Consider the following 27797-nt stretch of genomic DNA (forward strand, 5'->3'; position numbering starts at 1 on the left):
CAGTGTAAAGGTGAAGATCTCGAGTGTGTGGAGCCTTCCGCATTGTTTCCCGTATACATATATCTAAGTATAAGGAGACGGTATATACTTCTGAATGGGTATGTCCATAACCGAATAAAAAGAGCGGTGAATTTTTTTTAAGCATTGTGACGGAGACTGAACTGTTGCTTCAAAATGTAATGTCTCGCTATCCTGCAGTCCCCTGATTTAGTCCAGGGCAGTAGTTCCTTCAGCTCTGTCTGGGTGCAGCTTCACTCTGTCCTACAGTCCTGCCGGATGCTCCGTCACTCTGTCCAGGGCTGCAGCTCCTGCCTTGCTCTCCTGGAGTCCCTTGACTCAGTCCCGGGCAATAGGTCTTTCGACTCCAGACCTGCCGCTCTGTCCGGGGCTCCTTCACTCTGTCCGGGTGTCAGCTCACTCTCTCGCCTGTCTCCCTGTCCTGGTCAGTGCACCCTCCTTGCCGCGGGCACCTTCCGTCTGTCCCAGGTGGCTCCTCCCTCCTTCAGTCCTGCCCTCAGACACCCCCTCCCGCTCAGCCCCGTCTCTCTGCCCCGTTCAGACTCTTTCAGCTCCTCTGCCCGGGGTCACCCCTCCACGCTTTCCGGAGCAGCTGCTCTCCCCCACGCCCCAGCTCTACCCTCAGACGGCCCTTCACCCCCCACAGGTGCTTGATGCACGGAGGATGTGGAAGAAATTAAATGTGTTTCAAGTATACACTTCTATTTAGTGTAATGGGCATTATACAATTTCATGAGCGTAACAGTTGCAAAGGCAAGTAGTGGTGCTATTTTAATTAATACAGGCAAAGCAGCTTTTATATTTAATATTCCAAATGATTATTTTAGGGGGGGAACGGATTTGAGGACATTGTGCTAAAAATGATAGGAAACCGTACTAAATTTGCTAATGTGAAGAGTATTAGGAATATAGAAGGTTGCATTTTAGGGATGTATGGGGTGGCTTTACAGTTTTATGTCGATTTTATGCGTTACCAACAGAGGTTACATCATATCAAATACCAGTAATCTAAAAGCGTTTTAATGTTTAATAAATCCACAATTCTAATACATTGACAATATAAATGCATACTTGTCATTTATATTTCTCTGTGCCACAGTATGTGGGCAAGTATGCCTAAAGAGTGTTGACATTTCTGCATTTTCCTATATTTAGTAGGATGGCACACAACTCTTAAGGATTTAGGCGGTAGGTTTCTGTTTTCTTCAGCAGACCGGCACAGACTGATTCCAGCCTCTGATCTTACAGATTTTCTTGAAGCTTGAGCAGGCCTCCGCAATGCACCGACGTGACGACCTTGCAGTGAAGAAGAAAAAAAACATACTAACCATTGCAAGCAGACTAGGGATAAATGCTGAAGCTTTGCTGGAAAGTTAATCTAGAAATGTCTTTAGGAGGGAGAGAGGTCAACAGCGTTTCTGCAACAAGTGTGTAACATTTTATAGATTGTGGTTATAAAATGGATGCATATGATGGATTGCCACTTCGCATTACTGATGATTGGGTCTTGGAAAATATTTGGCTCCTTAATTCGATGAAGCAGTGACCAAATTTGTAGAAGGCCAGGCTCTGAAGGAAGAAGTTTCAGATTTAGGGGTCTTTACCTTGGTTCATACTGCACATACAGTAAGCCTGTCCCTTCAGGGTGAAATTTCTTGAACGTCTAATAATTTAGGCAAAGAGCTAAGCATGTGCATCATTTTACCGCAAATGCAGTGAGGCTTTTTAACAGTGGACAAATTGTATGCTTCATAAAGGTCTCAGTATGCTCACCAGACATGTTCAGAGGTTGCTATTGAAGCTTAACCCGTTTAGGGAAGTGTTGATGGAAAGGTAGGAGGAGGTGTAATATTTAGATCAAATAAATAGATGTATACAGGAGTTCAAGCAGAAGTTGTTAGCAGGAATTGCACAAGTTTTATATTGAAACCAGCTACATAGCTTTTCTGACAACCATCACTTGGTATTCAAAGGGGCTTGATAAATGGTGTACACATTGGTTAATTGAGAGGGTACAATTGTCCTTTTGTTTTTCTGTGATAGTGGCAACTGGAACAGATGGAGCTCTGTGTTTAAATGGATTTGTGTAAACGTAAAAATGTGGGTGGACTGCTTCCCGCTTCCCAAAATGTAGATACTGATGGTTAAGCTCAAGAGAAGTTTAGTCATACTGGCTCGAGTAAATGTTGCAAGGTGTTCTCTCCCCTGTATAGTGTGCACTCTTCATTTGTCGGAGTATGTATTTTAATTTAAGGGTGGCATTTTGTTCTTTTCACTGCTCTCAACCTCTGTGTGTTTGGGTCTCTGTGTGTGGGTGGCTCTATGTGAATGACTGTGTGGGTGGCTCTGTATGTGTGTGTGGGTGGCTTTGTGTGTGGGGCTCGGTCTGTGTGTGTGAGTGTGGCTCTGTGGCTCTGTGTCCGCTAATACTCTGTAACGCTCACCTATTGCCATTGTAAATGACAATACCATTTATTTATGTTTTTTTTAAAAACAAAAATGAAAAAAATGCCATTTGCAAAGCCAATAGCTCTAACTTTAACAAGCATTTACAATGCAATAGGTCTCGCCATTTTTAAGATTGAGCTATTGGCATTGTAAATTACAATGCCCGTTTAAAAAAAACCACAGAAATAATTAAAGGCATGGTCATTTACAATACTAATAGGTCAAAGTTTCTAAAATGCGAGACCTATTGAATTGCAAATGCTTTTTGTTTTGCTTGCGAAACTGTTTTTTACAACCCCAACACAATAGCATCTCTGCGCATGCAGCAGGTCAGCCTTACTGAGAGAGCACCACCAATTGCACGATTGCGTTTCAAAATTCAATGACAATTGGCCCAACGTTTAAAAAGTCAGTAAAGGGGGCGTGTCTAAGATGGCGGCGTGATCGGACGCAGGTCTCCGGAGCTCCCTGCCCGATCCCGCCATTCCGCCGTTTATTGCTGCAGTCTCCCCCATATCTGCACTTGGGGGCGAGGAGAAATTGCCTGCTTTAGTGCCCCCGCCACGGCTTTGCGATTCCTAGGGGCGGCGGGGGCGGAATCGCCGAGGACTCCGTTTGGCGCCCAGCAACAGCGGCCGCGCCGGCAAGTGAGGGTCCCCTTGGCGCCTCCGGGCGGACTGTGGCCCACCCCCGGGGGGGGTGTCTCAACACACCGGCGAACGCCCGGTTGCCTCCCGCAGCTGCCGACACCCCCACGAGGGCTCCCGGACACCGCCAGCATCTCCGGCGCTCTGCCCGGAACCGGGACACTCCGGACCGGCTGCGCTGCCACGCGAGGCCCCGGCTTCGGGCCTAGACCTGGACCATCGGCGCCCTCTCCAGCAGCCATCTGGCGCACTCGGCGGCAAGTCGGGTCCCCTCCCGCACTGCGGGGCATGCTGCGAGCCCCCCCCTTGCCGCCATACCCTCTGGGGAGAGTAGCAGTCGCCGCCCAAAGCCTCGGTAGCTGCCGGGGGACCTGGACCGGCGGAGAAGAAATCGAGGCCCCGGCTTGGGCCTATCACTCGTCCGGCCCGAGCTCACTTCGGAGGGGCCGGCCCGACCCGCCGGAAAGGTCCTGCATGCGGCGTGCTCCAGCACCGACCCCCCACGTCTGCTGGTGGTCCCCGACAGCCCGGACTTGATCCTGTGGCCCTCCTGCATCACTGGGCAGCCTTCCTGACGCCGGACCGGCCTGGTACACGGTGTCTCTCATGCGCGCCCGGCTCTACAGGTGAGAAGAGCGAGAGGGGGAGCGGGGAGAACTCGGGGGGCACGATCGAGCCTCCGGTGTGGGGATAACTGTGTGTGCTCCTACTGCCTGTTCTGGACCAACTCGGGGAGAGCCTCCCTAGCATCGGGGTGCAGCAGAACTCCTTGCGCCTGGGCTCCACACAGAACTGGGTGCCTGCAGACCTAGACGGGCGCCTTCCCTTTGCCCCCCTAGTCGAAGGGGGACTGAGCCCTAGCACCAGCCTTTGCCCACACGCCAGCCGGGGGACTGCCAAAGCGCTCTCACATTTGCCTCCCCATTCATCACTGCATTGTCCCTACCTACACGATTGCCCATCGGGCCCTCGCGCCCCCGCGCCATGGCAGGGCACCGCAGTAGGAAGGGGTCGCAAACTCTCCCGGAACTGTTAGCTAAATCGCAACCCAGAACTAGCAAAGACCCTCCATCCCCAGTGACGGGGAAGGCGCCACTTGCGGCTGTGGATGACCAGGTGCCTATCACCAAATCTTTTCTGGAGACATTATTCAACTCCCTCCGCGAAGACTTTAAGTCCCTGAAACAGGAGGTTGCAGGAGAAGTTAAGGAGCTCCGACGCGACGTAGAAGACCTAGGCGAACGGGTGGTCGCAGTTGAAGAGGCAGACCAAGCTAGAAGTGCCGAAATTGAACACCTCCAGCAAGAGGTCCTGCGGCTCACTGACCAGCAACTGGATCTCCAGGCCCACGCCGAGGACTTGGAAAACCGCTCCCGTCGCAACAACGTACGGGTCCGGGGGGTCCCTCAGAAAGACGAGGGGGCTGATGTCACTGCGTACCTGCAAGCCCTCTTCAGGAGCATTCTGGGGGAGGCAGAAGATTTCCACATCCGCATTGACAGGGCGCATCGCGTAGGACTGCCACGCAGAGCCCCAGCCCCACCGCCGGACATATTGGCCTTCCTTCCAGACTTCCCGCTCAAAGAGAGGATCCTCCGGGAAGCCCGGAGAGCTCAGCCCGTCCAGTTTCGCGGCCATCCCATTGCCCTGTACCAAGATCTTTCCGCCACGACTCTACAGAAAAGGAAGGACTTCAAGCCGGTCACGGACTTCCTGCGGGGTAAAGAAATCTCATATTCTTGGGGGCACCCCTTTCGAATCATATTCAAATGGAACGGACGGCTACAGCAGCTCCGATCTCTTAAGGATGCTTGTGGTCTCCTGGGTCTTGACCACGTGGATGATGAACCGGTTTTCAAGAGCTCGCAGGGCTCCTCCAGAGGGGGCTGGCAGACTGTAAGCCACAGACGATCCCCTCCTCGGCGCTTCAGGCCCGATGCCTCTGCCATCTCCCGGGAGCGTGAGACTGCGGTGGCGGAGGTGATCAGAGAGACTTCTCCCCCAGAGTGATACTACCTCTTGCTTTGGAGACTGTGTATCGCACCTGCTCAGCCCTGACGGCTGGCGGTTCGGGCGGGGAGCCCGGTGAAGCTGCCATCGGAGATGACCCCTTCATTGTTCTTAACCACGATCCTGTGTGCCTTGACAGGATTGGGACTACAATTTTTCCTTTTGTTGGGTTTGGGTGGGGGGGAACTGGGTTTGGGGTTTTGTTATTATGCCGCGGCCTACTACTGTCCTTATTTGCCTGTGCTGAGTTGCATACTTTGGTGGCTGCCGGCTGTTTCTGGGAGGGATGTTGGGTTAGGGAGGGATCCGGGGTGGGGACCAGTGTGCCTCGTTACTTCAGCTTTCGCGCGTAGAGGCCCCTCACCAGGGTGCATGTGCCGACTTGGAGTCTTCGCCCACACGTTCGGCTTATACCTAGCCACAAACAGGGACCATACCATACACTACTCACCGAGAACTGCCATGTGCTCCCTTGACGTGCCTATGGCCCCCTCAGCGCTGCATTACACACCCACTGCGCGATGACAGACAACTCCCTTAAGATTATAACGCTTAATGTGAAGGGGCTCAACAACCCGATCAAGAGGAGAGCTGTTCTCTCTTACTTGGAAAACTCTGAAGCCACTATTTGCCTGCTACAAGAGACGCGTCTCCTCCAAAAGGACTGGCACAGAATGCGCTCGCGAGCCTTCCCGCAACAATTCTTTTCCTCCCTCCCAACAAAGAATGCTGGGGTTGCGATCCTAATCTCTAGCTCATTTAGGGGGAGGGTGGGTAATAAGGTGGGGGAAATCAAAGGCCGCCTCCTTGCATACACTCTCACCGTGGGTGACACAACGCTCACGATCGGCACCCTTTACGCTCCAAACACAGGTCAAGAGGCCTTCTTAAAAGGCGCCATTTCCGAAGCCCTCCAGACACCACACACACCCCTACTCCTGGGTGGGGACTTTAACATTGTTATGGATACACATGCCGATCGATCTGGCCACCGCTATGGGGATGTTGGGGCCCTGTCACCTGCCGGGCATGCTTGGCTATCCGAAAGGGGCTTGGTAGACCTCTGGAGGACACGTCATCCGACGGCCTCACGATTCACGTTCTACTCGCATGTGCACCACACCTACGCCAGACTCGATCATTTCCTGGGTTCTTCAGATCTCCTTACGACCATTGAGGACATTGCCATCACACCCGCAGCCCTCAGTGACCATGACGCGGTGGAACTTTCCCTCGCTCTCCGAGCACCTCGACGCCCTCGAGGCCCATGGCGCCTCCGCGAACCCTTGCTACAGCGCCCTGATGTCACCAAACGTATTGGGGAATGCATAGACACTTACCTATCTACCAACGACACACCGGGCATCTCAGCGACAGCTCTTTGGGGGGCTCTGAAATCGGTCGTGCGGGGCGAGCTCATAGCTATCTCGGCTGCGGAGGCTAAAGACCGCAAAAGCAAGAGGGAGGAACTTACGGCGCGGGTGGCGGAGCTGGAACGGGTGCATAGCCGCACATGTGCCCCTCGGGTGTGGAAACAGCTGAAAGCTGCTCGGGCCCAACTTGCCAGTCTGGACACGGACAGGGCGGAGTTTGCGGCTCTTCGCCTACGGCATACTTATTATGTTGGAGGGAACAAAACTGGGCGACTACTGGCCAGTGCTCTACGGGCTAAGACCCAACGGGCTAAACTCACCTCTTTGGTTGGCACCAATGGTGAAGTGCTCACAGACGATGCCCAAGTGGCTGAGGCGTTTCGTTCCTACTACGCTTCCCTGTACGGGGGGGAGGATGTCTCGCCCGGGGATATTGAAGCGTACCTCAATACTGTGGCTATCACAAAGATCCCTGAGTCCACCGCGGAAGCTCTTGATGCCCCCATAAGCCAGGAAGAAATCTTAGCTGCCATCTCTCGACTGCGCCCCCTTAAATCCCCAGGCCCGGACGGCTTCTCGGCGGGCTTCTATAAGCTCTTCAATCGACGTTTGGCCCCGGTGCTCGCTCGCCTCTTCAACTCTTTCGAAGGGGCGGCTTCCATACCTCCGGACATGCTAGCCGCTGAAGTGGTAGTGCTTCCTAAACCCGGGAAGGAACCCACGCACTGCTCTGCGTTCCGCCCAATCTCGTTACTGAACCTGGACCTGAAACTTTTTACGGGCATCCTCGCTGCCCGCCTTGGTCCGTGCCTTCCTGGTCTTTTGGAACCGGACCAATCTGGCTTTGTTCCAGGCCGCCAGTGTGCAGACAATACCAAACGGGTGCTCCACCTTATTGACAAAACGCATTCTCGAGCTTCGGACTCTGCGCTTCTGGCCATCGACGCGGAGAAAGCGTTCGATCGCGTGAACTGGGATTATATGCAACTTGTACTCCGCCGGTTCGGTCTCAGTGACCGTTTTTGCTCGCGCATAGCGGGCTGCTATCATCATCCCCAGGCCACGGTTCGCCTGGGGAGCCTGCGCTCGCCCCCGTTCGAGATCCAACGGGGTACCAGGCAGGGGTGCCCCCTCTCCCCCCTCCTATTCGCGATGTATATCGAGCCTCTAGCACAGAGAGTCCGCGACAATCCGAGGGTGGAGGGCATCGACTTCGGGCGCGAACCCCATCCTATCAGTTTATACGCGGACGATGTCATAGCCACTGTACATAGCCCTGCTACTTCGGTGCCTGCCTTCATGGAGGAACTTGACTCGTTTGGGGCTGTTTCAGGCTTCCGCATTAATGTCGCAAAATCCCTCATCTTACCTCTAGGTAAACATGCGCGCCCGCAGGCCCCGACATTGGGTCACCTCAGCGGCCTACTGGTGGTCGACCGGGTACCATACCTAGGCATCACCCTGACTCCCTCAACTGACCTCACGGTCTCCACTAATTACGCAGCTCTTGTCGCCCGGATCCGCTCAGACCTGGCTAGATGGTCCAAACAACCTCTTTCTCTGCTGGGGAGAGTGGCGGCTATAAAAATGTCAGTCCTGCCGCGGATTTTATATTTATTTCAAACGATTCCCATTGTGCCTCCTGCGGGCACGTTGAAAACCTTACAAGAATTACTGTCTGGCTTTATTTGGGAGGGGAGGAGAGCCCGACTTCACAAATCGCTCGCATACAAGAGCATGGATGAGGGCGGTCTCGGAATCCCGGACTTGACGCGGTACTTCCAGGCATCCCAACTCCGATACCTGGTGGAGTGGTACAGGCCTGAATCAGAAAAGAGATGGCTTTTCCAAGATAGAGCTATGGCTCAGACGCCGCTGTGGCGGATTCCATTCCTGGCCAAACGCCACAGGCCCAGTTATATGTCACGGTCCCCGATCACTCGCACGACCCTGCAGGTGTGGAACCGGGTAGCGCTCAAATGCGGACTGACTACTTTCCCTTCCCCTTTCACTCCCCTTCTGGACAACCCTGACTTCCCCCCAGGTGAGGGCCCAGGTGCATTTTCTCAATGGCGGGGCTCGGCGTGCCGAGCTGCGGGACATCTTTTTGACATGAACGGATTCCTTTCTTTCGACGACATTAAACAAGGATACGGGATAGAACACCCCCACTTCTTCCAATACCTCCAGCTCCGACACTGGCTCACAGACCCGAACGTCATTGCCCTGGTGGGACGCCCCATGACGGACTTCGAGAGGTGGCTGCTTACTAAGTCCACAGATAAGCGCCTCGTCTCCGAACTCTATAAAATGCTTGCCCCTTCACCCTCTCAGGCTAAATCACCTGGTCAAAGGCGCTGGGAGGCTGAACTTGGGAGGACCTTGTCATCCAAAGAATGGGGATACATCTACCATAGAGCCTCACACACTACACGAAACACCAAAGCAAGGGAAACTGCAGTCAAACTCGCCATATATTGGCACCTTACCCCGGTCCGATTACACCAGGGAAACCCGGGGCGCAGCGACCTTTGCTGGAGAGGGTGCGGGGAACGTGGTACCTTGACTCACATCCTCTGGGGGTGCCCCGAGCTGGGAGATTTTTGGAAACAGGTCCTAGATGACATAGACTCCACTTTCGAGACTGAAGTCCCGAGATTCCCAGCATACACCGTGTTGGGTCTGCCCAATGCTTTAATGTTTCCCCTCAAATCACTACGCGGCCGGCAGATGGGCGTTGCTATGCAGGCAGCCACACAGCACATCTTGTCACTATGGGGCACTACAACCAAACCTACGCACACGGGATGGCTCCACAAACTGTGGTTCACCCTTGGGATGGAGCGTATCCATGCCACTCTCACCAGCTCCACAGACGCCTTTCGCAAGACATGGCTCCCCTTGCTGACCCTCTTATCCAAGGAGTTCAATGAAATCACCTGCCCCAGGTATCTTAGGATTTTACGTCTCACTGACACCACCGGTGACTCCCGGTGACTCTACTAATTATGGCCTCGTCTTGCTCCCGCGACTCCATGCAGGTGTCACTGACCTTCGTGGGCACACTGGTCGGGGCGGGGGGAGGGGGGTTTTTGTGGGGGAGGGGGGGGGGGGGGGGGTTTGGTTCGTGTTTTCTTCCTTATGTCGATCTTTTGTTCTTCCATGCGTGACATTGCATCGCTACTTGGGCGTACCTTCCTTGCTCCATCTGATACACAAGGGAAGACATGCTTGTCTGTCCCGCCCGCACTGTACGCTCTGAGTTTACTTCTCTCACAAGAACTGTCTTATTATATGCCTGTTACGAATTTCAATAAAAACACTTTTGAAACTAAAAAGTCAGTAAACACGAAGTAAATAAAGCATACCTAGAACGTAGAAAGACGCAGCCTTGATGCATAGGGACATGGAGATATAGGATTATTTTGAGAAAGGGGCATAGCGCAGAGGGCTGAGGGACAGCAGGCATAGAAAAGTGTAGTTTAAAGTAATGGATACCGAAGAAAATGCATGGAGGTAATTGAGAAACAGGCTAAGGACCAACAAAGACAAGTGAACAGAGATATAAAGTAAACGCAGGGATGTGCAGTATATAGAATAAACAGAGCGAGATGGTATAAAGAACTGAAAGGCATAATGAATGAGAAAGAAAAAGGAGGAAAATCAGTGAGACATTGAGAGAAAAAAGTGACATAACATGCAAGAAAAAGATAAGGAAAGTGATGGATACAAAGATAGGGAAAGATACTTGGAGAGAAAAGGGAAAGGCAGAGTGTGCACACTGACAGAAGTCACTGAGAGAAAAGAGAGAGGCATAGAGCAAGAGTGAGATAGAAATTGAGAGAGAGCAAAAGAGACAGAGGCAAGAAGGAAGTGAAAGAAACTGTCCAGATTCCCTAATTGCTGGAAGTATTCTGTGTGTTTATCAAAGCAAAATTGCACAAGAGTTACAACTGTGAGTGATCATGCTCAGTGACACAAAAGGCATTTATAGAAAAATATGCAGTGTAACGGTGTTGACTGAAATGAGCAGGTATAAGCCAGTAAACCAGATTAGCCCTTTGTGTTTAAAAAAAAAACATACATGGAGTGTTATCTGAGCCGCATAGTGAACACACAGAGAGAGAGAAGACATTCTAGATGTAAATCACAGAAATAAGTGTGTTGTTTATTTAAAGCCATAGCTAATGCCAGTCGTGGGGAAACCCGATCTGTATAGTCAAAGGTGGCATGTGAAAGATAAATTAAGTATGCCGGAGCATAGACAAAAAGCAACAAATCATTCTGTGCCTTTCTAAACAGTGTACTTTGAGGCATGTGTTTGTAACCCTTAAAGCTCACAAGCGAAGTGTCATGTTGCTAATACGTCAATTATTAAAGGTTAGACCACAATCCATAAAACTAAATACAAGTCAATAAAGTATGTTTTCCTATTTTTTATTTGCTAATATAAAAGCGTGAAGTCCCCTTTCTTATGTAATATGCCAGTTCTGTACAACCTTAACATTTAAAATATATGCTTTTTTTCTACCGAACATTACCTGCAAGACAAGCACGTTCTAGTTGTAATTCACACTAATAAGTTGTTTTTTTTTAAATCGTTAACTAATACAAGTAGTGGCGTTTTTTTTAAAGACGTAACTAATAATAAAAGCAGTGGTGTGTTATTAATTGTTTGCACAACCGTATCGAACAACAGCAGTGGTGTAGCACGATCCGTGGAGTGAAATGTGGCTCAGTATACCAGAGCAGAGGCACAAGAACAAACAAAACCGCTGGTGCCTTTCTAAACACTGTGTTTTGACAGTAGGTGCGATGCTCAGATGGGAGGAGTAGCCATCTGTAACTGCTGTACAGCTGTAACTGGAGGAAGGGTGAACGCGGTGCGATGGTCATCGAGAAGATTCATTCAATAAAATTGCCTGGGAGTGAATCAAGCACCCAAAGTAAGGAAAAGGAAGGACAATTACAAACCAGAAAGAACCCGGAGGCTGCGATGCACAAGTGGGAGGAGGGGCCATCACATGCTGTGCAGGGGGAAGCGTAAAAGCGTTGCGATGGCCAACAAAACAAGCACAAAAAAAAACGTTTCACGTCCTGCCGGCCGTGAAAGTGAAAGTACGGCCAGTGGAGTGGATGGGAAACACCACGTGCAAGGGAGTACGAGTGAAACACGGGTTAACTGAAAACTAAACAAAGGGAAAAACAAGCAAAAAAAAAACGTTTCATGTCCTGCCGGCCGTGAATATTTAGGGGAGGAGCAGCCAGGAGAGAGCAGGAGCGGAGGCGCCAAGATGGGGAACAGATGGCTGGCGATTTGATGCTGTGCAGGCGCATTTTAGGGCAATGTGCTTGCGCATTGACCTAAAAGCGCACGGGCACAGCATCAAATCGCCAGTTAGTTAAAGTCTGTTTAAAACCCTATATATCTCGCTCCCGCTCAATGCGCATGCGCATTGAGATAGGTCGCTCGACCTAATAAAGCAGAGACCATTGCATTGTAAATGCCGGTTTTTGCATTATGTGGCTTCAAACATTTACCTTAGAGTGCAGCTAACAATGGGCGGTAATTGAAATTAGAATGGTTGTGGAAAACGTTATTTCATGTAAAATTTCCTGAGAAAACAATGAGGGTGACTGATATATGCAATTATGTGGCTGCAGCGTTTACCACATAATTATAGACTTATTACGCGTCACAATTTTCAGATTTCACAAAAAATGTGGTTACTAGCATGCATAGAGCATACAGTCACACAAAAAGAATGGACAGAATGCGTAACATTGTCAAACATTCACCCCCAGTCACAGATCTGGGTTTAATCCATAGCTAGTTTGCTCGCCACACCATTCCAGTATAGACCCAGCCATATACAAGTTCAGCATGGCACACCAGTCTTGGCAAAGCACTCAAGATTTTAAATAGAGGAAAAGAGCATAGGACTGCCAGAAATCCCACTAAATGCATGGAAAAATCCATAAACAGACAAGTTGTCAAAATCTCATTCGAACTGGGCCTTAAATCCCTTCGCTATAGCCCCCACCTAGACCCGCTGAACAGTTCCTACACAGTAGGCAAGGCACAACCATACCTGAATGAGGCCCTGACACAAGCCAGAACTAAAATCCTCTCTATGAGACTGTGTACTCTAGGAATCACTGAATTAAACCCCACATGGGCTCGCAATGGGGAAAATATAAGCTGCAGACTGTGCCCCACCGCGAGAGAATCCTGGCTTCACCTTTTATGCTGCTGCCCCTCCCTTCCGAACGAACGTAGTAAACTTCTCTGCCCAGTCTGCATCATCAAGGAAATGCCGCGAAGCATCAGCCTTGTACTTTTCTACAATAACCGCGATGACCTTGGCTAGTCTTGGGAAATTCATTCATCTGATTAGAATGGCTTTAAAGGCAGCAAACCATCACAAACAAACCAGGGCCACCAGCGAGGTACAATAAGGGGGTCAATGCAGCCTCCCCTCAAATTAGGGAAGAGCCATGATCCTATCCAGCCGCCCTACAGAAATCGCACCACATCAATGGCTCGAAACGGAAGGGACAAGGAGAACGATCCACAGACTGCTGTAGGAGAAAACCACCGAGGCCTACGCAGCTGTCTAAGAAACTTGGTGCAAGGACTTATGATAAAGACCCGGTGCTGGTGGTCCGAGTGGGTGCTGCGGAGAGGGGATATAATAATTGAACAAAAAACTTTTTAACCAGCAGTCTTTGTAGTTTTAATGTGATCATTTTCCTCACCAGTTTTATTCTTTCTTACTGTAAAGATTGTAATTAATTGAACAGTTAATAAATTCATTCATTCATATGCAAGTCGGTATTTACTGCTCCATATGGGAACAGTCCAAGCACTCCCTGCATCGGAAAGCAAGCATCCCCAGACTGGTTTTGGGGTATTAGCCCTCATTAGCCGGGTTAGGTTGAAACCGGTGGCGTAGTGAGCCCAGGACCCACGTTTGGGCATACCCTTCCCACGTAGGGAGAAAATGCAAAACAAGAATAAAAGAACGATTGATTAAACCCAGATCTTTGTGAAAGGGGGTGAATGTTTGCATTGTATAGCATTCTGTCTATCATTTGTTCCTAGAACATACAGCCAACAAGATCACGTTACATCACACAAACATTGAAACGTAGTCGGATATAGTCCTTCTAGAAAATAGATTGATAATCGACAGGGTGAAGCCAGGAAGAAACATACAGACAACATACAATGAAACAGAAAACGAGTGCATTTTCATATGAAGCACATACTGCAAGAGTGAATGAACAAAAAAAATACCTTCGTGAGGTGGACGCTAGGGACATTTTTCGGGGGGGGGGGGGAGGAGAGTCACATCACACTACAATGTGGCACTTTATAAAGCAGGTCCTATAAAATGGGGGTTATAGGACATGGGATGTGTCCCGTCAACTGAAGCTTTACTAAGCAGTCGGAAATGTGGCTTATTGTTTCTTAATTATAGTGACATGACACGGATATTGGCATAAGCAACGCAATTCAAAAGCACCATCAAACAGATTCCCCTGCAAATGTTGCTCTCTGAACAGAAAATCAGGCTATATGTCATCATTACTATTATACAGTGCATACATCCCAAACTGCAGCAGAAAGTTTACAAACAGATAACTTAGGCAATCATGTTGCTTTTGCTGCCCAAGAAAATAAAAACCTATCAACGCGATACATTTATAACCATCTGCCGAGCGAAACGAATATTTGTTTTTTCATAGAGGAGGTACAGCCACTTATCTTTGTACCGTCTATCGTGTAGGTTTTACATCTATTTTACCAACCGATACATTAGTTCACTAAGCTAATTACCAACATAAGAATTTAAGAGAGCACGCCCTAATCCAGTGTGTGCAAAGGGAACCCAATCACCAGTGAAGACACCATCCGCCTTATGAACTCCATCCACTCTGGCTCGCCAACCGACCCCTGTCCCCACCACATCTTCAACAAACCAGACTCCATCATCGCACCCCATCTCCGTGACATCATCAACTGCTCCTTCAACTCTGCTACATTCCCAGAAAGCTGGAAACACGCCGAAGTTAGCGCCCTCCTGAAGAAACCCACAGCAGACCCCTCTGAACTTAAAAACTACCGCCCCATCTCCCTCCTCCCATTCCCTGCCAAAGTCATTGAGAAAGCCGTCAATAGCCAACTCGCCGCCTTCCTTGAATCCAACAACTCCCTCGATCCCTCACAGTCCGGCTTTAGAGCCAAACACAGCACAGAGACCGCCCTCATCGCAGCCACAGACGACATCCGAACACTACAGGACAACGGAGAAACAGTGGCCCTCATTCTACTCGACCTCTCCGCCGCTTTCGACACAGTCTGTCACAGCACCCTCATTCAACGCCTCAGCAACATCGGCATACAGGGAAAAGCCTTGGAATGGATCACCTCGTTCCTATCTGGGAGAACTCAGAGTCCGACTTCCCCCATTCAAATCAGAGGCCACCGAAGTCATCTGCGGTGTACCACAAGGATCATCACTCAGTCCCACCCGCTTCAATGTTTACATGAGTCCACTCGCACCCATCGCCCGCCAACACAACCTTAACTTACAACAAGGGGTGGTGATGGACAGAGTCTCTGAATTAAGCAGAATACTCTCACCCAGTCAAGAGATCAGGGCTAGATCCAACACCGTTTTTTAGCTCATTGCACCATCCCAGTTTCAGAACCTGGCTGTATGCAAAGTAGTCTGTCCCTGGCCCAGTGCATCATGGGAACAGGGCAGACCAGACTACAAAAGCCAATTCTTACACTGGGAAGGAAACAAGCTTCCGGGGACCGGTTTCTGGCATTTCAGCCGTCTTCGGCCCGGCTTGCTTGAATCCTGATGGTGCAATGAGCAAGGGACTCACATCTGAGTATACCCTTCCACGCTTAGGGTGGACAAAATAATTTACAACAAGGGGTGGTGATGGACAGAGTCTCTGAATTAAGCAGAATACTCTCACCCAGTCAAGAGATCAGGGCTAGATCCAACACCGTTTTTTAGCTCATTGCACCATCCCAGTTTCAGAACCTGGCTGTATGCAAATTAGTCTGTCCCTGGCCCAGTGCATCATGGGAACAGGGCAGACCAGACTACAAAAGCCATCACCACCCCCTTTTTGAAATAATTTTGGCCACCATGAGTGTGGAAGGGTATGCTCAGACATGAGTCCCTTGCTCATTGCACCATCAGGATTCAAGCAAGCCGGGCCGAAGACGGCTGTAATGCCAGAAACCAGTCCCCGGAAGCTTGTTTCCTTTCCAGTGAAGAATTGGCTTGGTAGTTTGGTCTGCCCTGTTCCCATGATGCACTGGGCCAGGGACAGACTAATTTGCATATAGCCAGGTTCTGAACTGGGATGGTGCAGTGAGCTAAAAAACGGTGATGGATCAAGCCCTGATCTGTTGACTGGGTATGAGTGTTCTGATTAACTCAGATACTCTGTCCATCACCACCCCCTTTTTGAAATAATGTTGGCCACCATGAGTGTGGAAGGGTATGCACAGACATGAGTCCCTTGCTCATTGCACCATCAGGATTCAAGCAAGCCGGGCCGAAGACGGCTGTAATGCCAGAAACCGGTCCCCGGAAGCTTGTTTCCTTTCCAGTGAAGAATTGGCTTGGTAGTTTGGTCTGCCCTGTTCCCATGATGCACTGGGCCAGGGACAGACTAATTTGCATATAGCCAGGTTCTGAACTGGGATGGTGCAGTGAGCTAAAAAAACGGTGATGGATCAAGCCCTGATCTGTTGACTGGGTATGAGTGTTCTGATTAACTCAGATACTCTGTCCATCACCACCCCCTTTTTGAAATAACACAACCTTAACATCATCTCCTACGCCGACGACACCCAGCTGATCCATTCCCTCACCAAAGACCCTATCACCGCCAAAACCAATCTTCACGAAGGCATGAAAGAAGTAGCCGAATGGATGAAAAACAGCCGCCTAAAACTTAACTCAGACAAAACGAAGGTGCTCATCCTATGATCTTCCCCCACTGCTTGGGACGACTCATGGTGGCCTTCGGCTCTAGGCACAGCACCCATACCCACAGACCACGCACACAACCCTGGCTTCATCCTAGACTCCTCACTCTCGATGAACAGACAAGGCAACGCCGTCTCATCCTCCTGCTTCAACGTACTTCGTACGCTCAAAAAAATCTTCCGGTGGATTCCCCCCCCCCCCCCGAGACAAGAAAAACTGTCACCCACGCACTGGTCACGAGTCGTCTGGACTACGGAAACACCCTCTACGCCGGAATCACAACCAAACTACAGAAAAAACTCCAACGCATCCAAAACGCATCAGCGAGACTCATTTTAGACATCCCTCGCCAAGATCACATCACCGGCCACCTGAAAGACCTTCACTGGCTCCCCGTCAACAAAAGAATAACGTTCCGTCTCCTCACCCACGCACACAAGGCCCTTTACAAACCAGGACCCGAATGCCTTAACACCTGGCTGTCCTTCTACACTCCCTCCCGCCAACTCAGATCCACCAATCAAACCCTCGCCGCAGTTCCGCGTGTTCAAAGATCCACCATGGGAGGCAGATCCTTCTCCTACCTGTCGGCTAAGACCTGGAACTCACTCCCCACTCACCTCCGCCTTACACAGAACCACCTATCCTTCAGAAAAGAACTTAAAACCTGGCTATTCGATAAATTATGAACCCCCTCCCCAAGCGCCTTGAGACCCTCCGGGTGAGTAGTGCGCTATATAAATTCCTGAACTTGAACTTCAGAGCAACAAATCGCTGTTACTTTAAGGTAAGCCGTAGGTGCTTCTCCACCAGCAGTTCTCACTGCGCCTGGTACGATAGCTCTGGGAAGTCCGCTCGGGAAGCCATGCGCTCCATAAAGCTGGTGAAAAGAATTGGGGCAGAATGCTGAAGTTTGAGGCATAAGCCAGCATCTGTAGTAACAAGCGCCCTCATGCCTCCAACAGACAAAAGTAGTAAGGACACTAACCTCCAACCTACTTCCACATCCTGGGCCAGCATTGGCCAGCCCACTCGCCGTGTCCAGGGTGGGAGGTTCGCTGTGTATCGGACCCTCTTGAGATGGGAGATGAGCAGCTACTTAAAGTGTATAGGCACTCCCAACACCAGCACTACGTTAGGAAGTCGATTATAAGACTATAATAAATGTCAACACATTAGACAATTAGAGCAAAAATAATAAGTGTTTGTGTGCAAGCTGGAAAAAGGGGTGTATGGATGCTGATGTTGCCCCCCCCCCCCCCCCCCCAAAAAAAAGTGCACACATTTGGGGACACTGGAATGAACATAGAGAGGTAACATCTGTTACGGCCCAGCTCCCAACACTGGGCCACGCAACGGCTGAAGTTGAGGGATGGTGGGAAATGAGGGGAGGGGGTGAAGATTCCATGATCATGAGGTAAATGCATTTTACTGTGCTCATTTAAGTATTATATGCATTTTATAGCTAATAAAAAGGTACATAAAAAGACAACCATATTTAGCAGCATGCTAATGTTTGAACAATAACCAGTAAATGCTGACTGGACCAGAAACATCAAAGAAGTCCCTTTATCTGAACTTGAATCGAGGATTCATGCCCATGTTCAACTCAAACCTTCATCATGGACGGCTGATGACCTCACTACACACTTTAAATCAAAAAAATGACAGGTTTTAGATCAAGTAGCTCCACTCAAACTCAAACAATTGAGGCGAAACAAATATAAACCCTGGTTTAACATGGATCTGAATGATGAAAGGCATCAACTCAGACAAACTGAAAGGACTTGGAAAATAAACCCCTCGACCTTACACCTAGCGCAACTTAGATCTGCTCGGCAGGCATACAAAAAACATGTTTTCAGTGAAAAGGCTTCTTTCTTCTGCAGCCAACTAGATCTGGTGAAAAACAGACCGAGAGAACTCTTCAACATTGTCAAAAGCCAAACAAACTACACTCCCTCTCAAGAAATCAAAGTCACCAATGAGAGATGGTAAGAAAATGCCACCTTCGCTAATAAAGTCTCAAAAACTGACCAATCCTTCATCCAAACCGCTAACCCTCCTTCCCTCTTAACCTGCCCCCCTTTAACCACCCTTGACCGTTCAGAAAGAGTTCTTAACAAGGACAGTCAGGCCTGCTTCCAGCTAAAAAACAATGTGCATTGGTCAGACTTTGAGGTAATGCAGGAAAATGAGGTCTTCGGTATAATGTCCAACCTAAAACCTTCCCCCCACAGTAAGGAACTCATCCCATCCACAATTATAAAAAAAAAACTCAACAACCCCATTTACCCTTTCTGGACAAAAATCATCAATGCCTCTCTCACCTCAGACTGTGTCCGGGACTCCCTTCAACTAGGACAAATTACACCCATTCTCAAGAAACCAGGGGCCGACCCTAATGACCTTAACAACCTCAAACATATCTCAAACCTCCCATTCCTTGCTAAAACATTGGAGAAATGCTTTCTCCACCAAACTCAACAAACACATTGAGGAGTTCAACCTCCTCGACACCTCAGGATTCTGGAAAGGATGTAGCACAAAAACTGCTATGCTCAACGTCTCTGCTCTGACGATATTCACACGGCTTTAGATGAAGGTGATGCCTGCCTACTCATCCTTATTGACCTATCTGCAGCATTGGACACAGTAAATCATCCAGCTCTTCTGGAGACCTTGTCGAAGCGCCATCAATGGCACAGAACTAAAATGTTTCACCTCCTTCCTTCAACACCGCTCGCAACAAATTAAAATAAACTCCTGTCTCTCGAAGCCAACAAAAGTCACACTTGGTGTCCCGCAAGACTCTATCCTCTCCCCATCCCTCTTCAAGGAGCCATTCACAACCATCTTGAAAAAAGCACGAGTGAACTACCACCTTTACGCTGATGACACCCAAATCAATTTCAAAATCAAGTCTCCCAGCGACATCAGACACCTCAATGCCACTCTAACCGAGATCCAAACTTGGTTCAACACTAACCACAAAGCTCAACCCAGATAAAACTGAACTAATCCTATTCACTCCAAAAAAGCAACCATCGTCCAAATCCAAGAGTGGCTCAAGAATCTGGCCACACTAAACTGCCCCAACTCAGTTAAGTTACTAGGCATCACCCTTGACAAGGACTTATCTATGGAGGCCCACATCAAAAACTCTGCAAAAAAGTGCTCTTTTCTCTCTTAAACACCTCAAGAAATTGAAACCTTTTCTTCCCCCATGATGACCTCAAGACAGTAGTCCAATCCCAAATTCTCTCTAAAATAGACTACGGAAATGCCATCCTAACAGGGACTCCAAAAGCTCACCTAGCTCCTCTAAGGGCAGTGTTGAACATGGCTGCTCGACTCTTATCTGCAGTAAAAAGATTTGAACACATCACTCCAGCTCAACTCCCTCAAATGGCTTTCGATGGAAGGGAGGTGTATTTACAAGCTGGCCTGCATCACACACAAAACCATTCACACCCTGGACCCAAACTACCTGAACAACAAACTGGTAAGAGCAGGACGATCCAGAAAGAATATTCCTGAAACACGCGTCTAGAGATACACAGCACTGGCTGCACTAACAAGGGTGAAAAACTAAAGCCTGACACCGAAGAAAGTGCTATCATGCACTGCATTTATTAAGATGCATCAGGGCAAACTGAATGCTGGAGTGTGAGGCAGTGTGCGCCCATCCACCTCCAATCCAGAACTCTGAGAAGCTCCAACTCACTCCTTATTCCTCCGAAACTGAAAAAGAAAACCACACATTACCGGTCGTTTCTGGCAACGCTCCCAGGATGTGGAGTGCTCTCCCTAAAGTACTCAGATGCAACCCCTCCTTCGCCTGTTTGAAAAGGGGCCTGAAGCTCCGTCACCTTAACAAATGCTTTCTTGACCAAAGTCAACTAACCTAGACTTCAATATCCAAGTTTACTACTCTCTCTTGACATTCAAGGATAGTTGGTGACCAGAATGTGCTAACCACCTTATTTTTCATGCTGTATTTTTTCTCATCTCTGGCTGGCTTCCTTACTACCTGCCTACTATGTAAAGCCATTTCTGTTCTGTTTTTTTATAGTGTGTGTGTAAAGCGCTCTGGTACCTATGGGTCAAGCTTGCACTATATAAAACTTTTAAAATAAAAAAACAATTTGTATATTTGATAAGCTGCGCATCCCAACTGTCCATGAAACCAACAGCTTTTTAGCAATACATATTGTAGAAAGATGGTGTTAAACGAACTATTTAATTCAAAGTTTGACTGCGGCCATTGCACTCTCTTGGTACAATACTCCGTAATATAACCATCTTAAGAGAACCTTGATCCCAAACCCAGCCCTAGCTAACGAGCAGCCCTGTAAAGTTAGTTAACACCTAAGGAGATGTGAAGAAAAAAAATTCCAGTCAAAAAATATAAAGCGTATGAAATTAAATTTCAGTATAATACTGTTTACCCTGTATCTTACTTAACCTTAAAGAAGTAGATGTCAGAAAAGTTAATGGGTTTTGCAAGACAGATAGATAGATAGGTCATATCAGGATCCCAGCGATGCAACCTTCACAGGGAGCAGCGCAGTACCAGGAAACAGACTCCGCAGGCAAGACTTGCTGCTTAATGATGTTTATTTAGTGCATCAAATGTATGTATGTATGTATGTATGTATGTATGTGTATATATATTTCAAAAAAAGTTCCCTCCTAGTGCAAGAAGGAAACCAGACTCAGAATGCTGCAAAAGTGTTCAATTTAATGCAAACAGCGACTCGTTTCGGATTACTCCTTCACGTGAAGGAGTAATCCGTAACGTGTCATTCTTTGTCATTAAATTGACCACTTTTGCAGCATTCTGAGAGTCTGGTTTCCTTCTTGGACTAGGAGGGAACTTTTTTTGAAATAATTGGTGTTATCTGGTAACCCCATCCAGACTGTGTGTATAATATATATATATATATAATAGTGTCAAACGCTCCGCCACTTCTCTCACGCTCTGGAGTCACACCAGCCAGGATACGAAGTACACGACACGGACCAGTTAAGTGCTTGAGTTTTTTATTTTCTAGTGCAGGGTAGTCTCATGACGTTTCGGCTCACAGGAGCCTTGTTCACACTATATATATATATATATATATATATATATATATATATATATATATATATATATATATATATATATATATACACACACACACACACTATATAATTATATATAAATAATGTTACGGCTCGTACCACCGACATTAACTAGGTTCAAGTTAAAACACCCGCCAAAATTCCCCCGAATTGTACACGTTTCGCTGGGAAGCGGGTGAAAAGGAAGCCTCCTATCTGTTTTTGCGGAATAAATGCTGTTTCCACAGGTTCTCCGTTGTTGGTCTCTGCACTCTCACCGGTGGAGGGGGTGTTGGAACGAATTTAAGCACGGACTCCAGCGCCGTGCAAAGAGATCCCCGTCTTTGAAAGTTGGCTCTGACTCGCTGGTTGCCGCTGTGGCGGTGCTTGGATTTGCCTGGGGTACCGGGATAGATCAGAGCCCACCACCTCGTTTGGATGATACTGCAGCGGAGTAAGGAGTCGAGAAAAAAATGGCTCCGCACTGGGCAGGTTAGCATTTCAGCCTGTCTCCGTTTTCAGATGACACCAGACGCGGAGGTTGAGGCGGTAGGAGACAGGAGGGAGCAGTTTGTTCTGTGGCGGCAGAGAGGGGAGTCCACTCCATACCGGCACAGCATTGTTTCCTATCCCCACGCAACCATCACCAGAAATGGACATATGCTATGCATTCTGGGACTGGTAGTCGCGGTACATGATGCGACCTACCATTGGACATTTGCGATTGGTATTTGGACCGAGGGGCGGAGCTATGCAGGACAAGTGAGGTGGGGCGTGGTATTTGAATCAGGGAAATGTGCCACCACCTGTTAGATTTCACTCGCGGCGCTGAAGAAGGCTGAGAGTAAGCCGAAATGCATTCGCTGGGAAGCGGGTGAAAAGGAAGCCTCCTATCTGTTTTTGCGGAATAAATGCTGTTTCCACAGGTTCTCCGTTGTTGGTCTCTGCACTCTCACCGGTGGAGGGGGTGTTGGAACGAATATATATATATATATATATATATATATATATATATATATACACACACACACACACACACACACATACACATATATACATACACACACACACATATATACACTCACACACTATATAATTATATATATAAATAATGTTACGGCTCGTACCACCGACATTAACTAGGTTCAAGTTAAAACACCCGCCAAAATTCCCCCGAATTGTACACGTTTCTGAATATTTAATGTTTAAAAAGTTATACTACGTTGGAGGGCTAACAAGCCACACAACGCATCCTAATGTTCAAAGGAAATAAGTGGTTGGAACACAGCGCACGCGTATGAAGCACTTGAGGGCGTGAAACCCAAACACATTAATTCATGAAACAAAACAGATGCCAGTTTCAACAATGCCTTTACTACTGTAAACTTCATTACAATACTTTCTATTGATTGCTTACTGAATACTGCAACATTATGTTGCAAGCCAAAACAAACAATACCACTCGGTGAATGTAAACTACAAAATAACTAAGTAATACCACATCAGGCACTGATTAGAGACACTGGAAACACGTGTTTTTAAAGTCGCTCACTAGGTACAGTATCCACTGCCAAGGGAGAAACTGCTGTTAGCTTCTGTCGTGGCATCAGAACCAAATGTCTCCGAGAATATATTTCAACGTAATCGGGTTTGTCTTGCGGGCAGTGGAGACTCCAATCTACCTTTACTGGCGGTATTACACAATGACAAAGGGAAGGAAAAGTGGGATGAACGTATCGGAGCTCTGAAATAGACCACTTTAACTATGGATGAAGCAGGCTGTAGAAAAGGCGGGACTGCGTAGACACAAGTCACAATGTATATTATAAGGGGTTTAACTCGGCCTCCAGGGGGCGCGGCGCATTATCAGACCTACATAAGCTACGTGGAAGCGGGAAACCCTTCAACCCGTTAAGTGCCTATAGTGTCACGGTCTAGACACCAAAACAAGTAAGCATAGAGGCTGCACTGGCGAATGTGATATTTTAAATACGTTGCACCGGTCCACGCAATATTAAAGATTGTGGTAATTATATGATATGGCCTTTCACGTAGTTACAAGAACAATGAGCGTGGGGAAAGGGGAGACAACGGACATCCTGCACAGAAGGGCGACGCTCATTCGCCCGCAGTGTGTGCACGAAAGCAATAGCTTCGGCAACACTGAGTTTACTTAACCGCCAATTCCATGTGGATTTAGCTGCCCTGTCAGTATAAACACCCTCCCGCGAGGACGGGTTTAAACACGTGGTTCAGAAGGAATCCTTGGCAACAAAGCGCCGCCTCGCCACAGTGTAGCAGAGGGAATCGGACGAGGGCAGAGCAAACCAACAAGCGCGGCGAGGAGCGCACCGGCTGGGCTAGCGGGCAACTGCACACAGGCAAAAGGCTTTAAGTAAAGGAGGACGTTAGGCTAGCCAAGAACCATAAGGCGGAAAAAACACGCGGCCTTCTACAATGTGTAGTAATAGGTTCACTGCGCTGGATTGATTAGCACGTCCTCTGGATGTTTTGATGGCCGCAGCGGATCAAAAACGATGCATTTATTTAGGACTGTTATGCCCAGCAGCAACGATCAAAGGTGTGTGGCTGATCACCCTTTTCAACGCCAGCATAACCATATGCACACAGGCAGCCATGCAGGCCCTGCACACTCGCCCTAGGGTGCAATCTGTTATTTAAAGCCTCAATTCCCTCTCGCCCTCATCGTGGAGACTTTATTATGTGCTACTCCCCGGAACCCACAACAGCGCCCTGGGAACATATGCACTCTCGCCATCAGGCGCTCACCTTGGGTCTGCCCCGGGCCGGCGTGGCCTCCCTCTCCTCGTCGCTGGAGAAGTCGCGGCTCTTGCCTTTGTTGCGCACCGTTAGGTGCTTGCGGTAGAGCTGCACATACACGTCCTTGCGCTGGTCCCCGGCCGGCAGCGCCACGCTGTTGGCCAGCAGCTCACTCTTAAGCTTGTCTTTGGTCAGCACAGACGGGTCCTCCAGGAACTCGGGCATCCTGCACCAGCTCCCCGGTTCTTGCCTGGCTGGCCCTGATGAGTCCAGAAGCGGCTCCCGTGCTCTGAGCTGCAGCGGGTGGAGGGGGCGGAGGCGTCAGGCGACAAGCTAAGCCAGACAAATGGAGCCCGCTCTCACACTGTCGAGAGGGTAAAAGCTCACCTCGCAGCAAAGCGCGCTACTATTGGTCGATAGCGGTATGAAGCGAGGCGCTTATTGGCTGCCCCCTCCAAGACACCATAACCAGGCTCGTAGCTCTGTAACAGAAGCCTTCAGTCGCACAAGCAAAACGGCAGGAAAATGCCCTGTTTGAATCGAGCGGGAGGGAGGGCGTGGGTGGAGCAGCCTGGCTGCATCCTCCCCGCTTCGTAGTGTCTGCTTATTATTGTGCTGCGTAATAGCGTTAGAGTCCATAGTATTCATGAAACAAACAAATCCATCCAGTTATAATCAGACCCCCCAGGATATAGCGGCATGGACTAGCAAATTTAGCGGCACAAAAATGGAAATTTAGCGGCACAAATATGGAAATTTAGCGGCAATTTTGCGGCATTTTATTTGGCCATATTTCCTACAACAAACACAGATATCTTAGTTTTTTTCGTTATTTAACAACATGAAGCTATGTAGGTATACTAATGTAAGCATTTCTCCCTAGAAACACTCTTGATTGTGGGTTTAAGTAATTCCCTTTTCCTACAGCTTGACAGTTACACGAAATGAATGTCCACAATGTAGTGGTAAAGCTCTGGTTTAGGGGTTACTTTTTGTTAAAACCTCCTGAACCTCCATCTCTCCCTTCATTCTCTGCTCAACCTGCCCTTCTTTCTGTACTTGGCCTTTCCATCCTACCTTCTCTCTTCCTTCCTCCTTTCCTCTCCTCTCCCATCCCCTACCCCTCTTCTCCTCTCCTCCTCTGCCGGTCACCCTCCCCAGCCCAGCCCGCCCCTCCTCTCCTTAGCTCCACTTGCTTCATGTACTCTCCTCCCCTTCTCTACCCTTCCCACTACCCTCCTCTCCTCCCCTCCCCTCAATTCTCCTCTCTCTACTCTTCTCTCTCTTCTCTCCTTCTCCTCCCTCCCTCCCATCCTGTCCCCTCCCCTCCTCAGCTCTCCTCTCCCTCTCTTCCCTCCCTTTCTTCCCGTTTCCAGAAGGGGCCCTGGCACTCGCCTCGCAGGCCTCAGTCAGTTTTCCAGGCCTTATCTTCAGAGGTGCGAGCCGGCAATTAGTCTGCGTGAGAGTTTTTATGAAGGACAACATAAATAGAATAACTTCAAGTGTGAAGTTATTGCAAGATAGAAAAGTTGAGGTGGTCACAGTGACGACGTGACACACTAACACTCACCAAGCTAAATCTCACAACAACAACAACAACCAAAATAATATTAATCACAAAGGCGAAACTGAAAGCATTTAACAATGCTTCTTATCCCTTATTGTGTCCTTTGCACCAGGCATTTCACTGTTTTCAACCTTCAGAGAGGCCGGGTCGGCCTTGCACATCTGTATGTTTCACAGGGTCACTAAGCTGGGAATAGCTCCTCAACCACTCGAGGCCCCTGTTTGAGTGACCACAGCATTAGCACCTCACCTTCCTGAATAAAGCTTTGTTTGCTACAGTCCTGCTGCTTGTACCCCCGATTCTGCTGCCTTCACGGATTTATCAAGGATGAGCAGAACAGCTACCGCAGGGGCAGAAACGTCAGCAGGCATGGTGTGTTCCACGCATGGAAGACACGGAGAGATAATAGCTGAAGGTGAACCTTTTCTGTTTGCCTGGCATAAGCCCTCTGGAAATGACTGCGCCTGATGAAAATTCCACACGCCCCACATAGAAGAGCCCTTGACCCCCTTCCAGCACATGGTCTAGCGTGACTGTGTGCGCGCCGGTGACATGGCTGTACTGCGCCTGGGGGGGCACAGTTAGCATTCGCCCTGATCGCCCATCAGGGCCTTTCATTCCCATATTGACCCTCGGCTCCAGGGGAGAGGGCGGGGGCTCGCCCCAGTCACCGGGAGGGTCTCCAGCGGGGAGCCAGGCGCGGGAGGGGCACTTCAAAGCCCTTCACAGTGAGCTGCTAATGCCCCATTAAGCTGCCCCATTAAGCCCGGAAAGTTATTCTTTTGTGTCCTTCCCGCCCGCCCCAATAAACAATGTAAGTGGGCCCCCAGGATATGGCGGCTTTTGTAAAAACGCCGCGATTTCAACAAAAGTGCCAATTTCGCGGGCACTTTTGTAAAAATCGCGGCATTTTTACGAAAGTGCCGATTTCGCGGCAAATCGCGAAATCGCGATATCCTGGAGGGTCTGTATAATAGCCCTATCGGAAATTTAGTGTATGTGGCATCCTATAAATTAGGTTGTCTTGTATTTAGGGTTGCAACAATTCAAAGATTAAGAGTTTTAAGAGACTGCAGAGGTCTGGACATTCTATTAAAGAGGACTATAAACAGGATGGTATAGAGTCATTGTTTCGTGCATTTTCTCCCTTGATTATTAACCAGGGCTCATTAACACAGCTCTAGAACAAATTTAAAGGCGCTTTCTAATTAAATTTGCTGTTTGAAGTGTTTAAAGATGAAGTCTAAGAATACGCTTTAAGTGATTTTGCTTATTTTTGCACCACACAGGACAGACATTTAAATACTGGCGTGCCTGTAGAAAACCCGACCCTACTGGTATCCTATTAAATAAGTAGTTTTTATCTGGCCAACATCTCATGTTTATTTAGACTTTTCTAGCGCGTTCCAACTGCCCGAAAGCAACACTAATGAATAGGTTGCGTATTAGAACTATTTAAAAATATATATATATATATGTGAGGCAAAAGGTAGAGGTGGGCGAGCCACAAATTGAAAGGGATAGCCGAGCCACAAGTCTGGCTTGGATTTTGGAGCCCGTGTACTAGCCGAGCCCCGAGAATATTTTCTAAACCATACAATTACATAAAATTTCATTTTTCTCGATCAGTATAGAAAGCCTTACTATTTTTTTTAATCAATTAAAAGTAGTTCTTCATAACGGGACCTGAATAAATGTTCACCACACAATAATGAAAGTAAAGTCAAAACAGTCCTTCAATAAAATACATAACATAAAATGGCTCATTCAGACAATTAAACAGAGGAGCATAATAAATAAACAAATAAAGAGCCAAATATAT

General features: G+C 48.5%; 1 protein-coding gene across 9 annotated transcripts in view; it reads right to left on the minus strand.

The window, feature by feature from the left end:
- TMPO (thymopoietin) overlaps window positions 1-24796 on the minus strand; it is a 134510-nt gene extending 109714 nt beyond the window's left edge. For 8 of the 9 annotated variants that reach the window (XM_078677981.1, XM_078677976.1, XM_078677974.1 and 5 more), the window contains exon 1: window positions 24418-24773. In XM_078677981.1, the coding sequence (XP_078534107.1) occupies window positions 24418-24633 (216 nt within the window). In that variant the 5' untranslated portion in view covers window positions 24634-24773. Of the gene's footprint in view, window positions 1-24417 lie in introns of all 9 variants that reach the window. The other variant, XM_078677978.1, reaches the window with a different exon arrangement.
- Window positions 24797-27797: the final 3001 nt, after the last annotated feature.

The sequence above is a fragment of the Lissotriton helveticus genome, chromosome 1_1 (genome assembly GCF_964261635.1).
Source record: "Lissotriton helveticus chromosome 1_1, aLisHel1.1, whole genome shotgun sequence".
In the NCBI taxonomy this organism is placed as follows: Eukaryota; Metazoa; Chordata; class Amphibia; order Caudata; family Salamandridae; genus Lissotriton; species Lissotriton helveticus.